Below are 18,448 nucleotides of genomic sequence, written 5' to 3'. Positions count from 1 at the left end.
TAGAGTTGGCCCTGCTGTGTGCCAGGCACTGTAAGCAGGAGGATAGAAAGGAGGATGAGGTAGATCCCAGCTCTCAGGCAGCTGGCCCTCTGTTGAGAGAGATGTTAAAAGCATTCACTACCCTGTTCGCTGCCCTGAGAGTGAAGAGTAACCTCCAGGCACTCACTCTTCCTGTACCTGTCCCCAGGGATCAGACCACAAGCTTCTACGGTCATCTCCCAGTCTCATTCTCCATCCACCCGTTTTATTGCCTTCAGGGTCCAGTTATAATATCTACAGACAAATATAATGCAGCAATGTTTTATTTGAGCTTCATTGAAACAGAAGTTTATTTTATTTATTTATTTATTTATTCATTGGAGATGGAATTTCGCTCTTGTTGCCCAGGCTGGAGTGCAATGGCGCGATCTCGGCTCACTGTAGCCTCCGAGTCTTGGGTTCAAACAATTCTCCTGCCTCACCCTCCCAAGTAGCTGGGATTATAGGTACCTGCCACCACACCTGGCTTTTCTTTTTTTTTTTTTTTTTTTTTGTATTATTAGTAGAGACGGGGTTTCACCGTGTTGGCCAACCTGCCCTCGAACTCCAGACCTCAGGTGATCTACCAGCCTTGGCCTCCCAAAGTGCTGGGATTACAGGTGTAAGCCACTGCACCTGGCCAAAACAGAAGTTAATGAAAAATGGATCCTGAGGTAGTTTGGGTCTTTATCCTGCTGCACCTCTGTCTTGCAATTTTACTCTCTCTGGTTGGACCAGTTCTTCCACTGAGTGTCTTCCAAATCCAGCAGTTGGTCTCTGAGACCTGTGTGTGTGTGTGTGTGTGTGTGTGTGTGTGTGTGTGTGTGTGTGTGTGTCTCTTTCTGCTTACTGGGGAGATCCTGGGGAGGCTCAGGGGGCTCATAGTTCCCACACAGTCCCTGCAGTCATGGCCTGAACAGATTAGCACCTCCGTGAAGGTTGCTTAAGTGATCAATGAACACTGCAACCTCGGATACAGGAAAGAAGACGGAATTGAAGGCAGGGCCCCCACCAGTTTAACCCTCTGTGATTCCAAGCCAAGGCACTAGAGGTAGGCCCCTTATTCCTGCCTTCAGCAAGCTGGTGGCAGCAGTTTTCTTGCTCAGTGGAGACCTGGGAAGGCAAGGGTGGTCTCAGGGTCCCTGTTGAGAGTTCATTCACTGGCTCATAATTAATGTCTGTTGAGCATGTACTATGGGACAGTACATTTTGTGCATGAATTCCTTAAAATTTCATAATAACTGTGAGATACGATTATTATTATAATTGTATTGATGAGGAAACTGAGGCACAGAGAGGTGATATAACATGCCCAAGGTCACACAAAGTGGTGGAACCATTTTGGCCCCAAGGGACTGATTCCAGGGCCAACCCTCTGTCCCCACATGGCACTGCCTCTCCAAAGGCAAAGTCACCATGCATTGATGGGACACATTACTCTCTCCGGGGTGGCTGGTGAGACCTTCAGAGATGTTCTGTCCAAGGGCTAGGATGCACAGAGGAGAGCAGGAATGCAGGGCCAGGGCACCGCCACCCAGAGCCTCATGCTGTTCAAAGCGGCTGAGTGAGTGCTTTAGACCACACAAGGCAGGTTGAGAGGCACAGTGCATGCTTGGGAGGATGGCACAGGGCAGTGGGTGAGGATGGCCCAGGTGGCTGGGGTCAAGTGTCCCCCTCAGCCCAGCCCCTCTCATATCATCATGGGACATGAATATGAGGATGTGGTGATGGTGGCAGTGTGAGGTTTAAGAAATACATCTGGAAAGCCGGGTGCGGTGGCTCATGCCTGTAATTCCAGCATTCTGGGAGGCTGAGGTGAGTGGATCACAAGGTCAGGAGATGGAGACCATCCTGGCTAACATGGTAAAACCCTGTCTCTCCTAAAAATACAAAAAAAAAAAAAATTAGCTGGGCATGGTGGCGGGCACCTGTAGTCCCAGCTACTTGGGAGGCTGAGGCAGGAGAATGGCATGAACCCAGGAGGCGGAGCTTCCAGTGAGCCAAGATCGTGCCACTGCATTCCAGCCTGGGCGACAGAGCAAGACTGTCTCAAAAAAAAAAAAGAAAAAAAAGAAAAAGAAAAAAACAGCTCTGTGCTGTGCAAGTGATCCTCACTGAAATAGATGTGCTTACTAAAACGAGGAAAGCTGAGACAGCCCCTGGCCAGGCCTGGGCATGGGAGATGGTGGTCAGCTGGCAAGCAGGGACCTGTAGGGCCCCAGAAGACAGAGTACATGCCTCAGGCAATTGGCCAAGGCCAAGATCCAGCCTCCTGTGACAAAAAGCCAAGCCTTCGGCCTCAGTCTGAGGGTGAGGAGATCACATGCTCTTGTTCTCTGATCTGTCCCACAGGTGGCAGTGACGAAAGAAGAGACTCTCCCGGCCGAGGCCCCATCGCATGGAGAGAAGGAAGAAATCAATTTCCTAATTGGTACCATATACATCAGGTCAAATAATTTTCTTATTTTCTAGCCACATCAACTAAAAATTATACCCAATAGGAGCTGCGTGCAAGATGGGGTGGTCACAGTGAATGTCCCTGAGGGTACAGACCTCCCTGCCTGAGACCCTCAGTCCTCAGGGTCTTGCACGTTAGGTGAGCTCATTTCCTGCATTCCTACAGAAAATCAGGAGGGCTCAGAGAGGTGAAGCCCATGTCACAGCTGGACAGGGTCAGGGCCAGGGTCAAATCAGGCCATGTGCCTGGCTCTAAAGCATGGGCCACCGACACAGGACCTACTCCACCAAGCAGTCACCCATCCCAGTGGGTTACTGTGAAGGAAAGAACAGAGGACAGTCATCAATAGTATGGGATTCAAACTCACCCCACAATATGTAAAATTAATTACATACTTACTAGCATAATTTTTCCATTGCCTGTAATGGGGTCTGCAAGTTGTTTTCCATAAAGTTCCAGGAAATACATCTTTTCAGTTTTGTGGGCCTTAAGGGTCTCTGTTTTAACTACTCAGCCAGGTGCAAAAGCAGCCACAGATGCTATGCAAATGAGTGGGTATGGCTGTGTTCCCATAAAACTTCATTTAAAAAAACGGGTGGCAGACCACATGTGGCCCATGGTCTATAACTTGCAGACCTCTTATCTACACAAACACAAGGATGCATTTGCACTCCACTGGCAAAGATTGAGCACCCACTGGGGGCCCCAGCACCATTCACTACTGTAAGTCACTCTCACTTGCAATGTCACAGTTGCTTTTCCCCAGCAATCAGCTGCTACAGTCAGCCTGGGTCAAGCTGCCGCACATCTGTTCTATTTCTCTGGCTGGGATCATGCTGCCTGGGAAATCTGACATTCTTAAGAATGTTGTTGGATTGATGGCAGCTCTTAGAGAGATGGTAGATAGTTCAGTAGCCATCTTCAGCAAGTGTGGTATTTCAGTCAGCTGTGGATTAACCTTGGCTATTAGTCTTTCCTAATAGCCAAGTAAGGGGTGAGAGCTGAGGGGGTAGGATGGCACACTGATAAAGGCATAATTGGAATAGAGTGGGTAACATTCATCACATCGTGGAAGTATTACAAGTCTATACAATTTAGAAGAGGATTAGAAATCTAGCAAATCCAATTGAATTTTTCTAGGTATACTTAGGTGTTTGAAATTTTAAAATAGTCTTTTTTCCTCATCAGTTATTGGAATTAATAAAATGTAAGTTCAGGAGCACTGGAGATAGTGATGACCCCTTGCCTTAGTCTATCTGGGCTGCTATGTCAAAATACAATAGCTTGGGAGGCTTATGAACAACAGAAATGTATTCCACACAGTACTAAAGGCTGGGAAGTCGAAAATCAGGGAACCAGCAGATTTGGTGTCTAGTGAGGGCCCATTTCCTGCCTCATAGATGGCACTGTCTTTCTCCATCACCTTGGAGATTAGGTATCAACATATGAATTTTGGGAGGGAACACAAACATTCAGCTCATAATACCCCTTCTCTCACATGGCATGTACAGAGGGATGATATTTTAGTTCACATTCTATAATATAATGTCTTGCATGAAGAATCAGGCAGTTGGACCAAACCAATTCTAAAAAATATGACAGCAGGTGGAAATGGCTCCACCGTCGAGGGTTCGCTCGCTCGGGTCTCTGCATGTAGTTGTCACTCGCAGCTCCATTTCCATCACGTGGTAAAATGCCCTTTCTCTTCTTTCCTGCAGATGGATGGTTTCTAGTGTGCTTCCAAACCCCACCTCGGCTGAGTGTTGGGCAGCACTTCTACATGATCCTATGACTCTTGATATGGACGCAGTCCTGTCAGACTTTGTTCGGTCCACGGGGGCAGAACCTGGTCTGGCCAGAGACCTGCTGGAAGGTAAGCCCACCTCCTTGTCCCCCACACCACCATTCTGGGCATAACCACCTTCCAAATAAGAAGATTTCCAATACCTGACAACAGTGGTACTTGGACAGTATTTGGACTCTCAAAAGTGAAAGTGTTGGTGATGAAATTATTTTTGTTATTCTTATTTTTATTTGGGTTATGAAATAGATCACACAACTCTTGACAGTAAAATAGCATGAAGCACTAGGTGGGCTTTGCGTTACATCTTACCGATGTTGAGTCAAAATTTTATCACTAATTATTATATTTAAGAAAATATATTCAATGGGGCAGAAATTATAAAACATTCAAGAAAATACTTTTATGGGAGGCCTTAGTTTCATATCTCTGTGTTAGCGGAGACGGAAATACTCTAGGCCAGGGTTTTTGGTGGAAAAAGCGCCTACTCTCCAGGAAAGTCACTGGGAGTAATTCACAAGCAAGAAGACAGCCTTCATCCTCCAGCTTTTCACGTAGATACCATTTGCTGCGTGAGAAATGTGCATCCTCCGTATGTATAATGTTTTCAGATATGTATTCAGCCATAACCATAGTGAACTAAAATGAAAGTTTAGTTTCTGTGTCTCTAAAATGGATTTACCTTTTTTTTTTTCGATGGTGGCAGTGGTATGTGAAGGTGGGAAGGACCAGTTACAACTTCTCAGGACAGTCAGCTGTGTGAGAGGAGAGAACTTTGTAATGTTTACTCTTTACTTCAAATGTATAAACTGCAATTTGTGGAGTTAGTAAACACTTGGTCAAGAATTGTAAGTCACACTGATTCTTTAAGTCACTTAGGGAAAATAAGAATTATTGTACATTTGCAGAAGTGGAGAGAACTGTTCAATCAAATTGAAAATTAAGAACCACCTACTGGAGGATTATCAAAAAATGGCGATGGCAAAAGCATAGTTTTTAAATTTTCCCCAACCTATTAGAATTTCAAACCAACTCCAAGTTTAGAATAAAATATTCTGAGAGTTTTTGCGATGTATGGAAATCAAAATATGATTCTCCCTTCCTGCTATTTATATTATATAATGTCTCCCTGTCAGTTTCCATTATTTTCGTTAAGTGGGTAGCAGAGTGGAGAAGCAGGCTTGGCATAAGGTCGGCAGTGAAATCTGAGTTCGAGTTCAGATTCAGCCACTTATCAACTATGAGATATAGGACAAATTATTTTACTTCCCTTACCCTCATATTTTTTCTACGTTGAGTTTAACCCACCTTACAAGGTGACTGTGAATATTAGAAGTTGTGATATAAAATGTGTGGTAAAGAAGCAGCATGTAGCAGATGCTCAAAAAAGTATAGAAGACCATGCTTGTGGTGGCCATTATTGTAATTAGTACTAACATCAGTATTAATGTCTAGACAGCCTTAAATAGGAAGCAAGAGTTGTCATCTCTTTATTTTTTTACTTATATTTTTCACATTAAGATACAGAAAAATTGAGTTTTTTATGTCTAGTTCTATGAACTTTAACACATGTATGGATTTGTGTTATTACTACCACATGCAGGACACAGAAGCACTTCATCCCCTCCAGATTCTCTGTCCTGATGTCTTTTATAATCAAACCCTCCCCTACCCCAACCACTGGCAATCAGTGCCCTGTTTTCTATCACTAGTTTTGTCTCTTTGCAAGAATGTCAGATAAATGTCCTACAGAGCCTAATCTTTTGAAACTGGCTCCTTTTCATGCAGGGAGATCATTTTGAGACTCATCAAGTCATGTGTCAGTAGCCGGTTCCTTTTTGTTGCTGAGTAGTATTCCATTCTGCAGGTACACCACAATTTATCCACTCATCTGTCCAGGGGCATTTCAGTTGTTTTCCATTTTTGGCAGTTACGACTAGAGCTTCTAGAAACATTTAAGAACAGGATTTTGTGAATATAGTTTTAATTTTTCTTTGTGTTTTTTGTTTGTTTGTTTTTTTGTTTTTTTTTTTTGGTGAGACAGAATCTCACTCTAGCCCAGGCTGGAGTGCAGTGGCGCCATCTCAGCTCATTGCAGCCTCTGCCTCCTGGGTCCCAGTTCAAGCATTTTTCCTGCCTCAGCCTCCTGAGTAACTGGGATTACAGCCACGCACCACCATGCCCAGCTAATTTTTGTATTTTTAGTAGAGACGGGATTTCGCCATATTGGCCAGGCTGGTCTTGAACTCCTGACCTCGTGATCCGCCCGCCTCAGCCCCCCAAAGTGCTGGGATTATAGGTGTGAGCCACCGTGCCTGGCCTAGTTTTAATTTTTCTAGGCTAAATACATGTTGTTAACCTTGTAAGAAACTGCCAACCTGTTTTCCAGAGTGCTGCACCATTTTGCATTCCTACCAGCAGTGTCTGAGAGCTCCAGCTGCCCCACATCCTTGTCAGCACTTGGTATTTCTTCCTTTTTTGTTTTTTCATGTTAACCATTTGATAGCTGTGTGATGGTATTTCTTCATGGTTTTAATTTTCATTTTCCTAATAACTAATGACGTTGAAAATTTTCATGCTATTTATTTTCCATCTTTTTATTCTCTTTCGTGAAATGTCTGTTCAGGCTTTTTGCCTATGTCTAAATTGAGTTGTTTACTTGAGTTTTAAGAGTTCTTTACATATTTTGAGTATAAATCCTTTGTTCAGATATGTGATTTGTGAATATCTTCTCCCAATCTGTGCTTGACTTTTCAGTCTCTTAACAGGGCCTTTTACAGAGCACAGTTTTAAATTCTGATGCAGTCCAGCTGACTTTTTTCTGGTATGGATCATGCTTTGAGTGACGTGTCTGAGAAATTTTGCATAACTCCAGGTCATGAAGATTTTCTTGTAGTTGGTCTTTTAAAAGTTTTATACTTTCATGTTTTACATTTAGATCTACGATCCATTTGAGATGATTTTTGTATAATATGTGAGATTTAGGTCCAGATTCAGTTTTATGCATATGGATATCCAGTTGTTTCAACATCATTTATTGAAAATATCCTCCTTCTTTCATGGAAATTGAATTGCTTTTGCAATTTGACAAAAAGCCAACTGAGGGTATTTGTAAGGAATATATTTCTGGACAGTGGTTCTGTTCCATTGATCATTATGTCTGTTCTTTTATCAACACTGTGCCATATTGATTTCTATAGCCTTGTAATGAGTCTTAAAATCGGATAGTGTGATTTTTCTAAATTTATTCTTCTTTTTCTAAAGTGTTTCAGCTATTCTTTTTTTTTTTTTTTTGCCTTTCCATGTGAACTTTAGGATCTGCTTACCTCTGTCTAAACTGTTTTGCTGAGATTTTGACTACAATTTTAGTAAATCTACAACTCAATCCTATGTTATGTCTTTCAGTCCATGAAGGAGTGCCATAATTTCCATTTGCTTGGGCCTCCATTCAGTTCTTTCATCAACATTTTATGGTTTTTGGCATATAGATCCTATACATGTTTTGCTATATGTGTATTGGGGGGCGGGGTTGTAAGCTATTGTACATGGTATTTTTTATTTCAGTTTCTACTTGTTCATTGGTAATACACAGAAATATAATTGATTTTTGTGTGTTCTTGTATCCTGCAATCTTGCTAAAGCTGAACTCAGTTCTAGGAGGGCTGTGTGTGTGTGTGCGTGTGTGTGTGTGTGTGTGTGTTTGTGTGTTCCTTGGGATTTTCTACATAGGTGATCATGTTGTCTCTGAGGAAGGACAGTTTTATTTCTTCCTTTCCAGTCTCTAGGCCTTTCAGGTTTTCTTGTCTTATTTCACTGACGAGGACTATTCAAAAGGTTAAATAGCGGTGTTAAAAAAGAAGATCCTTGTGTTGTTCTTATCTCTGAGAAAAAGCAGTATTTCACCATTAAGTAGAATGTTGGTTATAGGTTTTAGTAGATGGTCTTTATCAGGTGAAGAAAATTTCTTTCTATTCCAAGTTTGCTGAGAGTTTTATAATAAATAGATATTGAATTTTTATAATGAAGATCAAGTGCGTTTTTTGCTTTAAACTGTTGCTATTCTAGATTAAACTGATTGCCTTCTAGTGGTAAGCCAGACTTTCAGCTATTTCTTTCCATGTTTCTATGTTCTGCCATTTTTTTCTTTCCTTCTGGGACTCAGATAATAGGAAGCTCGGCCCTTTTGTTATTACCTAAGGTCTCTATGGTTATGTTCAAGTTGTTCAAACTTTGTCTGTTGTTCAGATTCAGTCATTTCTATTAATTTATTTATAAACTGACTGACTACTTCCTCCATCATCTTCATTCCATTAGTGAGCCCATCCAGTGTGTTTTCTATTTTCGTAGTTGATTTTTTTCATTTCTAATATTTCCACTTAGTTCTTCTTCATATCTTCTATTTCTTTGCAAAACTTTCTGTATTTTTTAACAGTACCCTCCTTTACTTGTACAATATTTTTAACAACTGCTTGAAAATCTTTGTCAAATAATTCCAGTATCTGTTTCATCTCAGAGTAGCTGTTGGCTTTTTGTATGCTGAGTATGCTTTCAGTATGCTGAATTGTATCCTAGACATTTTAAATACTATGTTTTGAGATTCTGGTTATTGTTAAAATCTTACAGCGAATATTATTAACTTTATTTTAGAAGATAATCACCCCAAATGGGTTCAGACCACAAATTCTAAGTTCCTGCAAGACTTGTGTGGATTGTGGTTGCTGTGAAAGTCTTTGAGATGTGGCTCTATCTCACACAAGCGCCACCTAGTGGCCAGCCTGGGACTCTGGTGGTAGTCTATCCCATATTTCCGCACTCAAAAGTCTGTGTCACCGTGTAGGGTCAGATCCATACGTGTAGAGCTCAAGGGTAAGCCCAAGAGTTCATGAGCAACTTTCAGGGGTTGCTCTCCCGAAGCCCTTCCTCATTGTAACCTGCCCAGTAGTGTCTGGGTCCCTGGGCTCTACCTTTTCAGCCCTCCAGCCAGCTTGGGTGGTTGAGGCTTGGTTTACCCTACTCTCTGGTGCACTTGACTGAACCACGTCAGAGCTAAGCAGCGAGAAGCCAGAGAGAAAAAGCATGAAGGTTTTCCCCACCCTCTGGGGACCTCAGACTCTCTGGTTGGAAAGGAAGTTTGCCTGGCCTGATGACTTTAATTATCTGCCATTTCTCACTAAGGCCACAACATTTCTTGAGGTCTGGGGCACAGAGAAGAAAAAATTTTAGAAGAAAAAGAAAAAAAAAGGATAAATTAGAGATTTCCAGACTTTCTCAGAATGGTAGAGACCCCTTTCCTGCTTCTGTACCCGAGTTGCTGGGCTTTTCCTGGAATTAGTGCCCACTCTGGGTTAGGAGCTGCATTGACTCCACACTGGGGAGACTGGAGGTAGGGAAGTGTCTCGCTCACCTTCAGCTCTGTGGCGCTTCCGATTGTGGTCTCCTTTCTGCATCGGCACCTCCAACTGTGATCCACCTTCCTGAGCCCAGTCGCTGCTGCCTGCATGCTGTCCAGGGGTCCCGGCTGCATCCAGTGGGACAGAGGGTGCCAGTGGTGAGTGCTCACTCACTTCACCCACTGCTGGGTCCTGCCCTTGGCTTTCACAGGTAAGAGGACTGTGGTTCCATTGTGTATGGTGGATTATTTAAGGTGTCAAAGTTATTTGGGTGAAGATTTCTCTAAAGCCAGTGTTTCAAAGAATGAAATATTTTTGTTGTAAGTCCTCAGAAAGATCTGTACTGGGAGGATGTCAATAATGTAGGAATTTAGAGGGGAGATGTCTAAAGGGAAATAAATCCTTATGGTGGCAGAAGCTGAGTGAAAGGTACATGGTCCTCATTTGTAACTTCTTGTATATTTATTTCAAAATAAAAAGTTAAAAAACGCTGCAATGATGGGAATCACAGTACAGCAGAGGGAGGCCAATAAGAGAAAGGAGGAGCAGAGGCTGATCACAACCTTGGTAAACTAAGGCAAGTGAACACTGACCTGCCTCCACACGCAAGAGGGTGGCTTTGCCTGTTCATCTGCTTCCTGTGTTACCAGATTAAAGTTGGGTCTGGCTCTCTGGCGCAGCAAAGCCAAAAACTGACGTCAAGATTGCAGTAAGAGAAAGTGAGACATTTATTGCAGGGCAGGAAGCCAGGAGAATTGGGCAGCTCATGTTTAAGCCCTGAATCCCCCAGTGCCATATAGGTAAGTGTTTTTACAGGCAGGAAGAGGCTGGGCGTGGTGGCTCATGCCTGTAATCCTAGCACTTTGGGAGGCCTAGGCTGGTGGATCACCTGAGGTCAGGAGTTCGAGACCAGCCTGGCTAACACGGTGAAACCCTCTCTCTCCTACAAATACAAAAATTAGCTGGGTGTGGTGGCATACACCTGTAATCCCAGCTACTCAGAAGGCTGAGGCAGGAGAATCGCTTAAAGCCAGGAGGCAGAGGTTGTAGTGAGCTGAGATCGCATCATTACACTCCAGCCTGGCGACAGAGCGAGACTCCACCTTGAAAACATAATAATAATAAAATAAAGGCAGGGGGCAGAAGTTACAGGCAAAGATATAAATCAATACACGGAGGCTGTACATTGGTTTGACCTAAAAAGGCAGGACATCTTGAACCAGATGTGGGGTGGAGGGCACAGGTCATAGGTAGATTTGAAGATTTTCTGATTTATAATGGGTTAAGGAGACGAAGCTTTGTCTGCAAATTTGTGATCAGCAGAAAAGAATGTTAGCTCTGGTCTCTGGGCATGACCTCCTCCAGGCCCCTCAGGAAGAAATTTAGAACAAAGTGGTGGTCCAAGCTCAGTCCTCAGTTTCCCCTGTCTGAGGTCTGCATGCCAGCAGATAGCACTTTTCATTTGTTGGTGTCCTGGTTTCTGGAAATCAACTCAAGGACTTGTGTTAAAATGTTATCTTTAGTCTCTATGGGAACTTTGGTCTATTCTGTGACCTTAAACTTCCCTGGCTATTGTTTTAAGTTATTCTTCCCTTCTTGCTTCAGTTGCTCATTTACTTCCCAGGGCTGGCTAGGTGCCTGGAAATGCCTTTGAAGGAACTCAAGATTTTCTTTTATTTCCATGCTTGGGGCAGGTGCCCGGCAGGCCCCTAAGAGGGGTCTCTGCTCCATCTCATCTTCATATCTGCCCCTTGCATGTCCCTGAAGTGGTTCTCCAAAACAAATTCAAGTCACGTAACTCCATTTCCTCCAATTTTTCATATCCCGTCCCCATTACCTGCAAAATAAACTTCTCCACCTGACTCCAGCCCTTCAGCATCTAGTCCTATTCCATCCCTCCCCTCATTACCTGAGGCATCTCTTCACCATCCCTTTCCCTGACTTGACACCCACCTCTGTGCTTCTGCCTCCACCTATTGCTCCTGCTGCTCCTCCCCCTGCACACACGGCCTCCCTGTTGAAATTCAGCTCTCCCTCCAAGATGGATCATGAACTCGCAGACAGCAAGGACCATACAAGGTTTTGTTCACTGTTTGCCCAACACCCAGCACATATGAGTCCCTCAGTAGAGTGATCTATTAATAGCTGCTGAGGTGCAGTGATGAGTAGCCAGACAGAAATTGCCCACATGGAGACAGATGGAAATAAGTTATATAGTGTGTTAGCCATTAGTGCTGTGGAGATAACTAAGTCGGGGAGAAGGAAGCAGGTATGAATGTGTACAGTTTTAAATTACGGTGGTCAGGGAAGGCTTCACTGAAAAAAAGATGGGATCTGAGCAAAGATTTGAGGAGGTGAGAAAGCAAGCCACGCGGATGTCTGGAGGAAGAAGTTTCTATGAAGAGGGAAGGATTCACTGATCATTCCTTGCCGTCCTGTGGAACTTTGTGGACTTCTGCCGCAGTGTGTATTTGGTTGTGCCTTGTTTTATAATTCATCACATGCTTATCAAGCTGGATTTGCCCAGTCTTGAGCACATGCCACTGATTTAATAGAATTCACAGCTCTGACGTTTTCAAGTGTGTGCGATTAGAGGACTGCCATGGGTAAATCCCACACCCTTGAATGGAAACAAAAAGGTGGTCTATGGACCATGAATCCTAAGCAGGAGTTAATACTTGACCACAAGGTGTGATGGCCCTTGGCCGGGGCTGGGACTGTCTTGTCAGTGGGTCTAGAAATACTGAAAGGAAACCGTTGGCTGCCCTTCCAAGTGTCCTGTTCCCACTAGGGAGAGCTTTGCCGTTAGACCAGACATATTGGGGGAAAAAATGGCAAAAAAAAAAATAAATAAACATCTCCAGATCAGAATTCTAAGATACTTCCTCTCGCCTGGCCCCATTCAGGAAGACACAGTCTTCCTTTAGAGAGATGAGTGTATGTAAATACTCTTAAACAGACCCATTAAGACCATTTGCGGTGAGTTTCCTTGTGTCACGCTGATCAATTAAGTAGATCTTATTTCCTTCATTTCCTTCCTATTGGGGAAGCTTGTAACCCCCAGGTACCATCACTGGCCTATTTTGTTGGTTTTACTCAAAAGTCTGTGCCATTGTGGCTGCTTGAAATTAAACACTTTGGCCAGGCGTGGTGGCTCACGCCTGTAATCCCAGCACTTTGGGAGGCCGAGGCGGGCAGATCACAAGGTCAGGAGTTCGAGACCAGCCTGACCAACATGGTGAAACCCTGTCTCTACTAAAAATATAAAAATTAGCCAGGTGTGGTGGTGCATACCTGTAATCCCAGCTACTCAAGAGGCTGAGGCAGGAGAATTGCTTGAACCCACGAGGCAGAGGTTGCAGTGAGCCGAGATCACGCCATTGTACTCCAGCCTGGGCAACAGAGTGAGACTCTGTCTCAAAAAAAAAAAAAAAACAAGAAAGAGAAAGAAGGAAAGAAAGGGAAAGGAAAGGAAGAGAGAGAGAAAGAGACAAAGAAAGACACTTCCTCTCTGGAAAGCCAGCCATATTCATCCCAGCGTCTTTCTTGGTGTCTGTGCATGGATAAAGCCTCCCCATTCCCCCGTGCCCCCCACCACTTTGTGTCCTTCCACTTTGCTTCACTTATGTGCCCACCACTCCAGGGCTCCCTGAGGTCCAGGAATTCCATGCCATTCCCTTTCACATGGCTGAGAGCCCCAGCCCTGTGGATGAGCTGTCCTGAGTGGGCACTCAGTAATGTGGGCGTAACTGAATCAAGCTGAAGAGGGAAGGAGCAAAAAAACAACCAGAAGCCCTCAGATTCAGTCATGTCGTTAAACACTTTTTAAGATAAAAAATTAGCTGTGCAAACTGAAATCAGTTTAAACTATTTTCTTTGATGAGGCAGGAAAGAGGAGGCTGCTACATATTAAGAACTCCCACTTAAGCCAAACCTTCATGTTTCCAATCTCCAAGCAGGCAATGAGGGCCTCTGGGCTGCGTGTGGGAGATCTAGGAAGAAAGAAGAGTAGGCCCTGCCTTCAAGGTCCTTCCTGCCTAAAGCAATCTATAGGCAGCTGTGTTCTAACAAAACTTTTATTTATAAAACAGGCAGCCAGCCAGCCTATGGGCAGTAGTTTGCCAACCTGTGCTGCAGATTAAAAAAGGCTTAAGAGATCTGTCAAACAGTGATAATGTATGGACATTATTTGAATACTGATTCCAACAAACCAAAAAAAGAAAAATTGTAAGATAATCTGGGAAATGTGAGCACTTAACATTTACTGGATATTTGATGATATTAAAGAATAACTACTTTTAGATATGATATTTTTATTGTGATAGTGCTAAGAAAAATAAGATGCATACTGACGTGGATGGATGAAGTAATATCATGCAGGGGTTTTCTGGGGACAGGCAAATGGGTGGGAGAGGAGATGAAACAATATTATCCATGAGTTGATTTTGATTAAACCTGAATGGTAGATGCGAACAGGTTTATTATAAGTGATGTATGATTGTTTCCATAATAAAAAGTTTTAGAACAGACAGCACCAGGAAACCTCCACTTCCAGCCAAGGTGAAGTATTAGAATGTGGGTGTGCCCTCCTGCCTGAAAAAGAAAAAGATAAATATGATAAACAAGACACTGAACATTAGATAGTGAAGGACAGTAGTCCCCAAGAGATTGGAAACAAACAAGGTTAGTCCTGTAATTGCCCTGCTCACTGCCTTGAAAAAGTTTCTAATCCGTGGTACGGGGAGGAGGAACCTAGAAGGAAGCTTGCCCGACTCCACAGTGGAAGGAGACAGAGCTTAGAGTCCCAGGAGTCCAGGAGGCTGGAGTCCACAGGTCAGAGCCTGAGAGCGGAGACAGCTACACAGAGAGAACTGCAGCGATTCACAGAGGGTTTGCCTCTGCCACTCAGCCAGTGCTGATCAGTACCTGTGTGTGAGGAAGCTATGTGCAGCTGGGGAGAGAACCACCTAAGAGGATTAGAGGAAACAGTGTCTGGGGCTGATACAGAGCCCTGGAAAGTGCCTGTGCTCACCAGCCAGGTCGGACAAGCACTGAATGTAATACCTAGAAGGATCGTGCCTCAGTAATTGGGAATAATTAGCCCTGTAATAAAAACTTATCTAGGGCTAGACACAGTAGCTCATACCTGTAATCCCAACACTTTGGGAGGCCAAGCCAGGAGGATCGCTTGAGGACAAGAGTTCAAGACCAGCTTGAACAACTTAGCGAGACCTCTGTCTCTACAAAAATCTTCTAAAAATTAGCTGGGCATGGTAGCATATGCCTGTGGTCCTGGCTACTCAGGAGGCTGAGTTGAGGAGATCACTTGAGCCCAAGAATTCGAGGTTATGGTGAGCTATGATTGCACCACTGACTCCAGCCTAGGCAACACTAAGACCCTGACTTTAAAAAAATAAAAGTAAATAAATCACTCTGATCATACCTAATGAACCTTAAAAGCAAGAAGCAAGATCCACAAGGATCAAAGTGAAATGGCCTCATTGCCTGACCCAAAGTTCTTGATCTCACAGCCAAGGAAGTCAAGGACACAGCCACACCAAGGGTGAGGTTAGAGCAGAAGCAGAAGTTTATTAGGCAAAAGAAAGATAACAGCTCTCTGCAGCGGAGAGGGGTCCCCAAAAGCATTGCCATTCAGCAGTGAAATGCAAGGGTTTTTATAAGCTAGCTAGTGGGGAGGTGGTATCTTATATACATAGGGCATGAAAAACCCCAGGTGTGCCATCTGCATAGAGCATGAATCTCTGGCATCCCCCACCCCACCCTTTTATTACGCAGGCAGGTCTTTTGCCTGAGCTACTCCACGTTGCTTTCCTACTGTGTATGTGCTTCAAAGGGGGAGGTGGAGCCTCCATGGTGGACACACCTGGCCCCAGGTACCCCTTTCTGTCTGTGCAGCTACAAGCATCCCCCCATGCAAGCTCCAGCTTCCTTATCTATGTTTGCAGCCCGATCTTCCAGGCTGCTTTCCGTTAGAAGAGGAGTGATTTCCTGGGCTGCTTTTTGGTAGAAGGGAAGTTCTGCGGAGGACTCTCTGCCCTAACTATCTGCCTAGCTGGTCTCTTTTTACCTCCTCTCTCAAGAGTATTTCCAAGAAATGTAACTTCATTCTACAACAAAGCTCAATAATATTTATAGAAATATAAACTTGTCCAGCACCAAATAATATAAAAGTCTGGCTGTCTGGCAGCCAATCAGAAGTTACCAGGAATGCAAAGTAGCAGGAACATAGGACCGATAATGAGGAGAAACTATTCAATCAAAGTCAAACCAGAACTGCTAAAGATGTTAAAATTATCGGACAAGGGCACTAAAAGTTATTATAACTGTACTCTATAGAATAGAATAAGATACATACTGACATGCTGTTCAGATGTTTAAGTAAAGATATGGAAGATACTTTTTAAAGCCTGAGTTGAACTTCCAGAGATGAAGACTACATCTGAGATGAAGAAGTAACTCAATGGAATTAACAGCACATTGCTTAATACAAAACAAGAGAAAGATGAGTGAACATGAAGACATAACAATGGAAAATATCCAAAATGAAACACAGAAAAAAATAGAAGAAATATTAAAGGCATCAGTGAAAGCCAGGTGCAGTGGTGCATACCTGTAATCCCAGCTACTTGAGAGGTTAAAGCAGAATTATTGCTTGAGCCCAGGAGTTTGAGGCTAGCCTGGGCTACATAATGAGACCCTCATCTCTAAAAAAAAAAATAAAATAATTAAAAATTAAAGCATCTGTGAGCTGTGGAAAAATGTAAGCAGCCTAAAATAAGTGTAATTGGAATCCTTGAAGGAGAGGCATGAAAAATAGGAAAAAATGATTCAAGGAAACAGTACCTATAAGAAAATTTATAAGTTAAACACCTCTATTAGAAAAGAAGCAAGGCCTCAAATCAAGTACCTTAACTTTTATCTTGAAAACTGGAAAAAAAAGAGCAAATTAAACCCAGACAGGAGAAATGAAATAATAAAGACCAGAACAAAAAACAATGAAATAGTAAATGGAAAAATAGTAGAGAAACTCAGTGAAACCAAAAGTGGGTTATTTGAGATCAATAAAATTGATAAACCCATAGCCAAATAATCACAGGAAAAAGAAGATACAAATTAACAATATCAAGAATGAAAGAGATGACCTCAGTACAGATTCTCAAGATATTAAAAGGATTATAAAGGAATATTATAAACAATTCTATGCCAATAAATGCAGCAACTTAAATGAAATTCACAAATTATTTGAAAGGTACAAAATACCAAAGCCTATGCAAGAAAAAAAATAAATGATTTGAATAGCTCTATATTTATTAAAGAAATCTAAGTTGTAGTTTGAAACTTTCTCACAAAGAGAACTGCAAGCATCTATAGCTTCATTGGTAAATTCTGCCACACATATAAAGAAAAAATTATACTAGCTCTTCCAGGAAATTGAAAAGGGGTTATACTTCCCAACTCATTCATTCTTTGCTCCAGCATTACCCTAATACAAAACCAAGAAAGACTACAGACAAATATTCCTCATGAAGAAAAGTGTGAAAACACTGAAAAAAATTTTAGCAAGTCGAATTTGGCAGCATATAAAAAGGATACTACATCATGACCAAGTGGGTTTTATCCCAAGTATGCAAAACTAGTTTAACATTCAAAAATCAATCAACATAATTTTCCATATTAACATACTGAGAAACAGAAGGTATACCATCATCTCAGTAAATGCGGAAAGAGCCTTTGGTAAAATCCACATTCGTTCTTGATTTTTAGAAAACACTCAGAAAACTGGGAATAGAAGAAAACTTCCTCAATCTTAATATAAAGTATTTACAAAAAAGCCTACAGCTAACCTGACACCTAGTGATGAAAGAAAGCTTTTCCCCAAAGATCAAGAGGGAAATAAGGATGCCCCCTTTCACCACTTCCATCCAACATTTTCCTGGACATTCTAGCCAGTGCAGTCAAACAATAAATTATAATTAAAAAGCATCCAGATTGGAAAAGAAGAAGCAAACTATCTTTATTCACAGATGACATGATGACATATGTAGAATACCTAATGAAATTTAAAAGCATTTTTTGGAACTAGTAAGTGAAGTTAGCAGTGTTGTAAGATACAAAATCAATACAGAGAAGTCAATTGCATTTTTACAATTGCAATGAATAATTGCATTATTTTTTAAAATAAATTTTAAAAATACTTTATTCAGTAGCATCCAAAAATATAAAATATGAATAAATTTACAACTGAAACTTCAAAACATTGCTTAAAGAGATGAAAAACCTAAATAAAGGGTTAAATGTACCATATTCATGGGTCAAAAGACTCAATATTGTTAAGATGTTGGTTCTCCCCAGATGACTTTAAATTCAGTACAATCTCAATAACAATCCAAGCCAGCTTTTTATGTAGAAATTAACAAGTTGACTTTCAAATTCATACATAAATCCGAGGACAGAGAATAAACAAAACAAACTTTGAAAAATTGGAGTAAAGTTAGAAGGTGTATTAGTTCTCACATTGCTATGAAGAAATACCCAAGAATGGGTAATTTATAAAGGAAAGAGTCTTAATTGACACACAGTTCCACATTACTGGGGAGGCCTCAGGAAACTCACAGTCATGGTGGAAGACAAAGGAGAAGCAGGCACCTTCTTCACAGAGCAGCAGGACGGAGTGAGTGCAAGCAGGGGAGATGCCAGACACTTATAAAACCATCAGATCTCGTGAGACTCACTCATTATTCACAAGAACAGCATGGGGGG

At 42.3% G+C, this 18,448-nt stretch overlaps 1 protein-coding gene across 5 annotated transcripts in view; it reads left to right on the top strand.

Moving 5' to 3' along the window:
* Positions 1-18,448, top strand: part of OTUD7A (OTU deubiquitinase 7A) — a 385,873-nt gene that overhangs the window by 216,789 nt on the left and 150,636 nt on the right. For all 5 annotated transcript variants that reach the window (XM_030814379.1, XM_030814377.1, XM_030814378.1 and 2 more), the window contains 2 exons: positions 2,371-2,465; positions 4,195-4,349. In XM_030814379.1, the coding sequence (XP_030670239.1) occupies positions 4,199-4,349 (151 nt within the window). In that variant the 5' untranslated portion in view covers positions 2,371-2,465; positions 4,195-4,198. The remainder of the gene's footprint in view (positions 1-2,370; positions 2,466-4,194; positions 4,350-18,448) is intronic.

Source organism: Nomascus leucogenys, chromosome 6, assembly GCF_006542625.1.
Source record: "Nomascus leucogenys isolate Asia chromosome 6, Asia_NLE_v1, whole genome shotgun sequence".
In the NCBI taxonomy this organism is placed as follows: domain Eukaryota; kingdom Metazoa; phylum Chordata; class Mammalia; order Primates; family Hylobatidae; genus Nomascus; species Nomascus leucogenys.
This window is presented reverse-complemented; position numbering and strand designations above follow the sequence as displayed.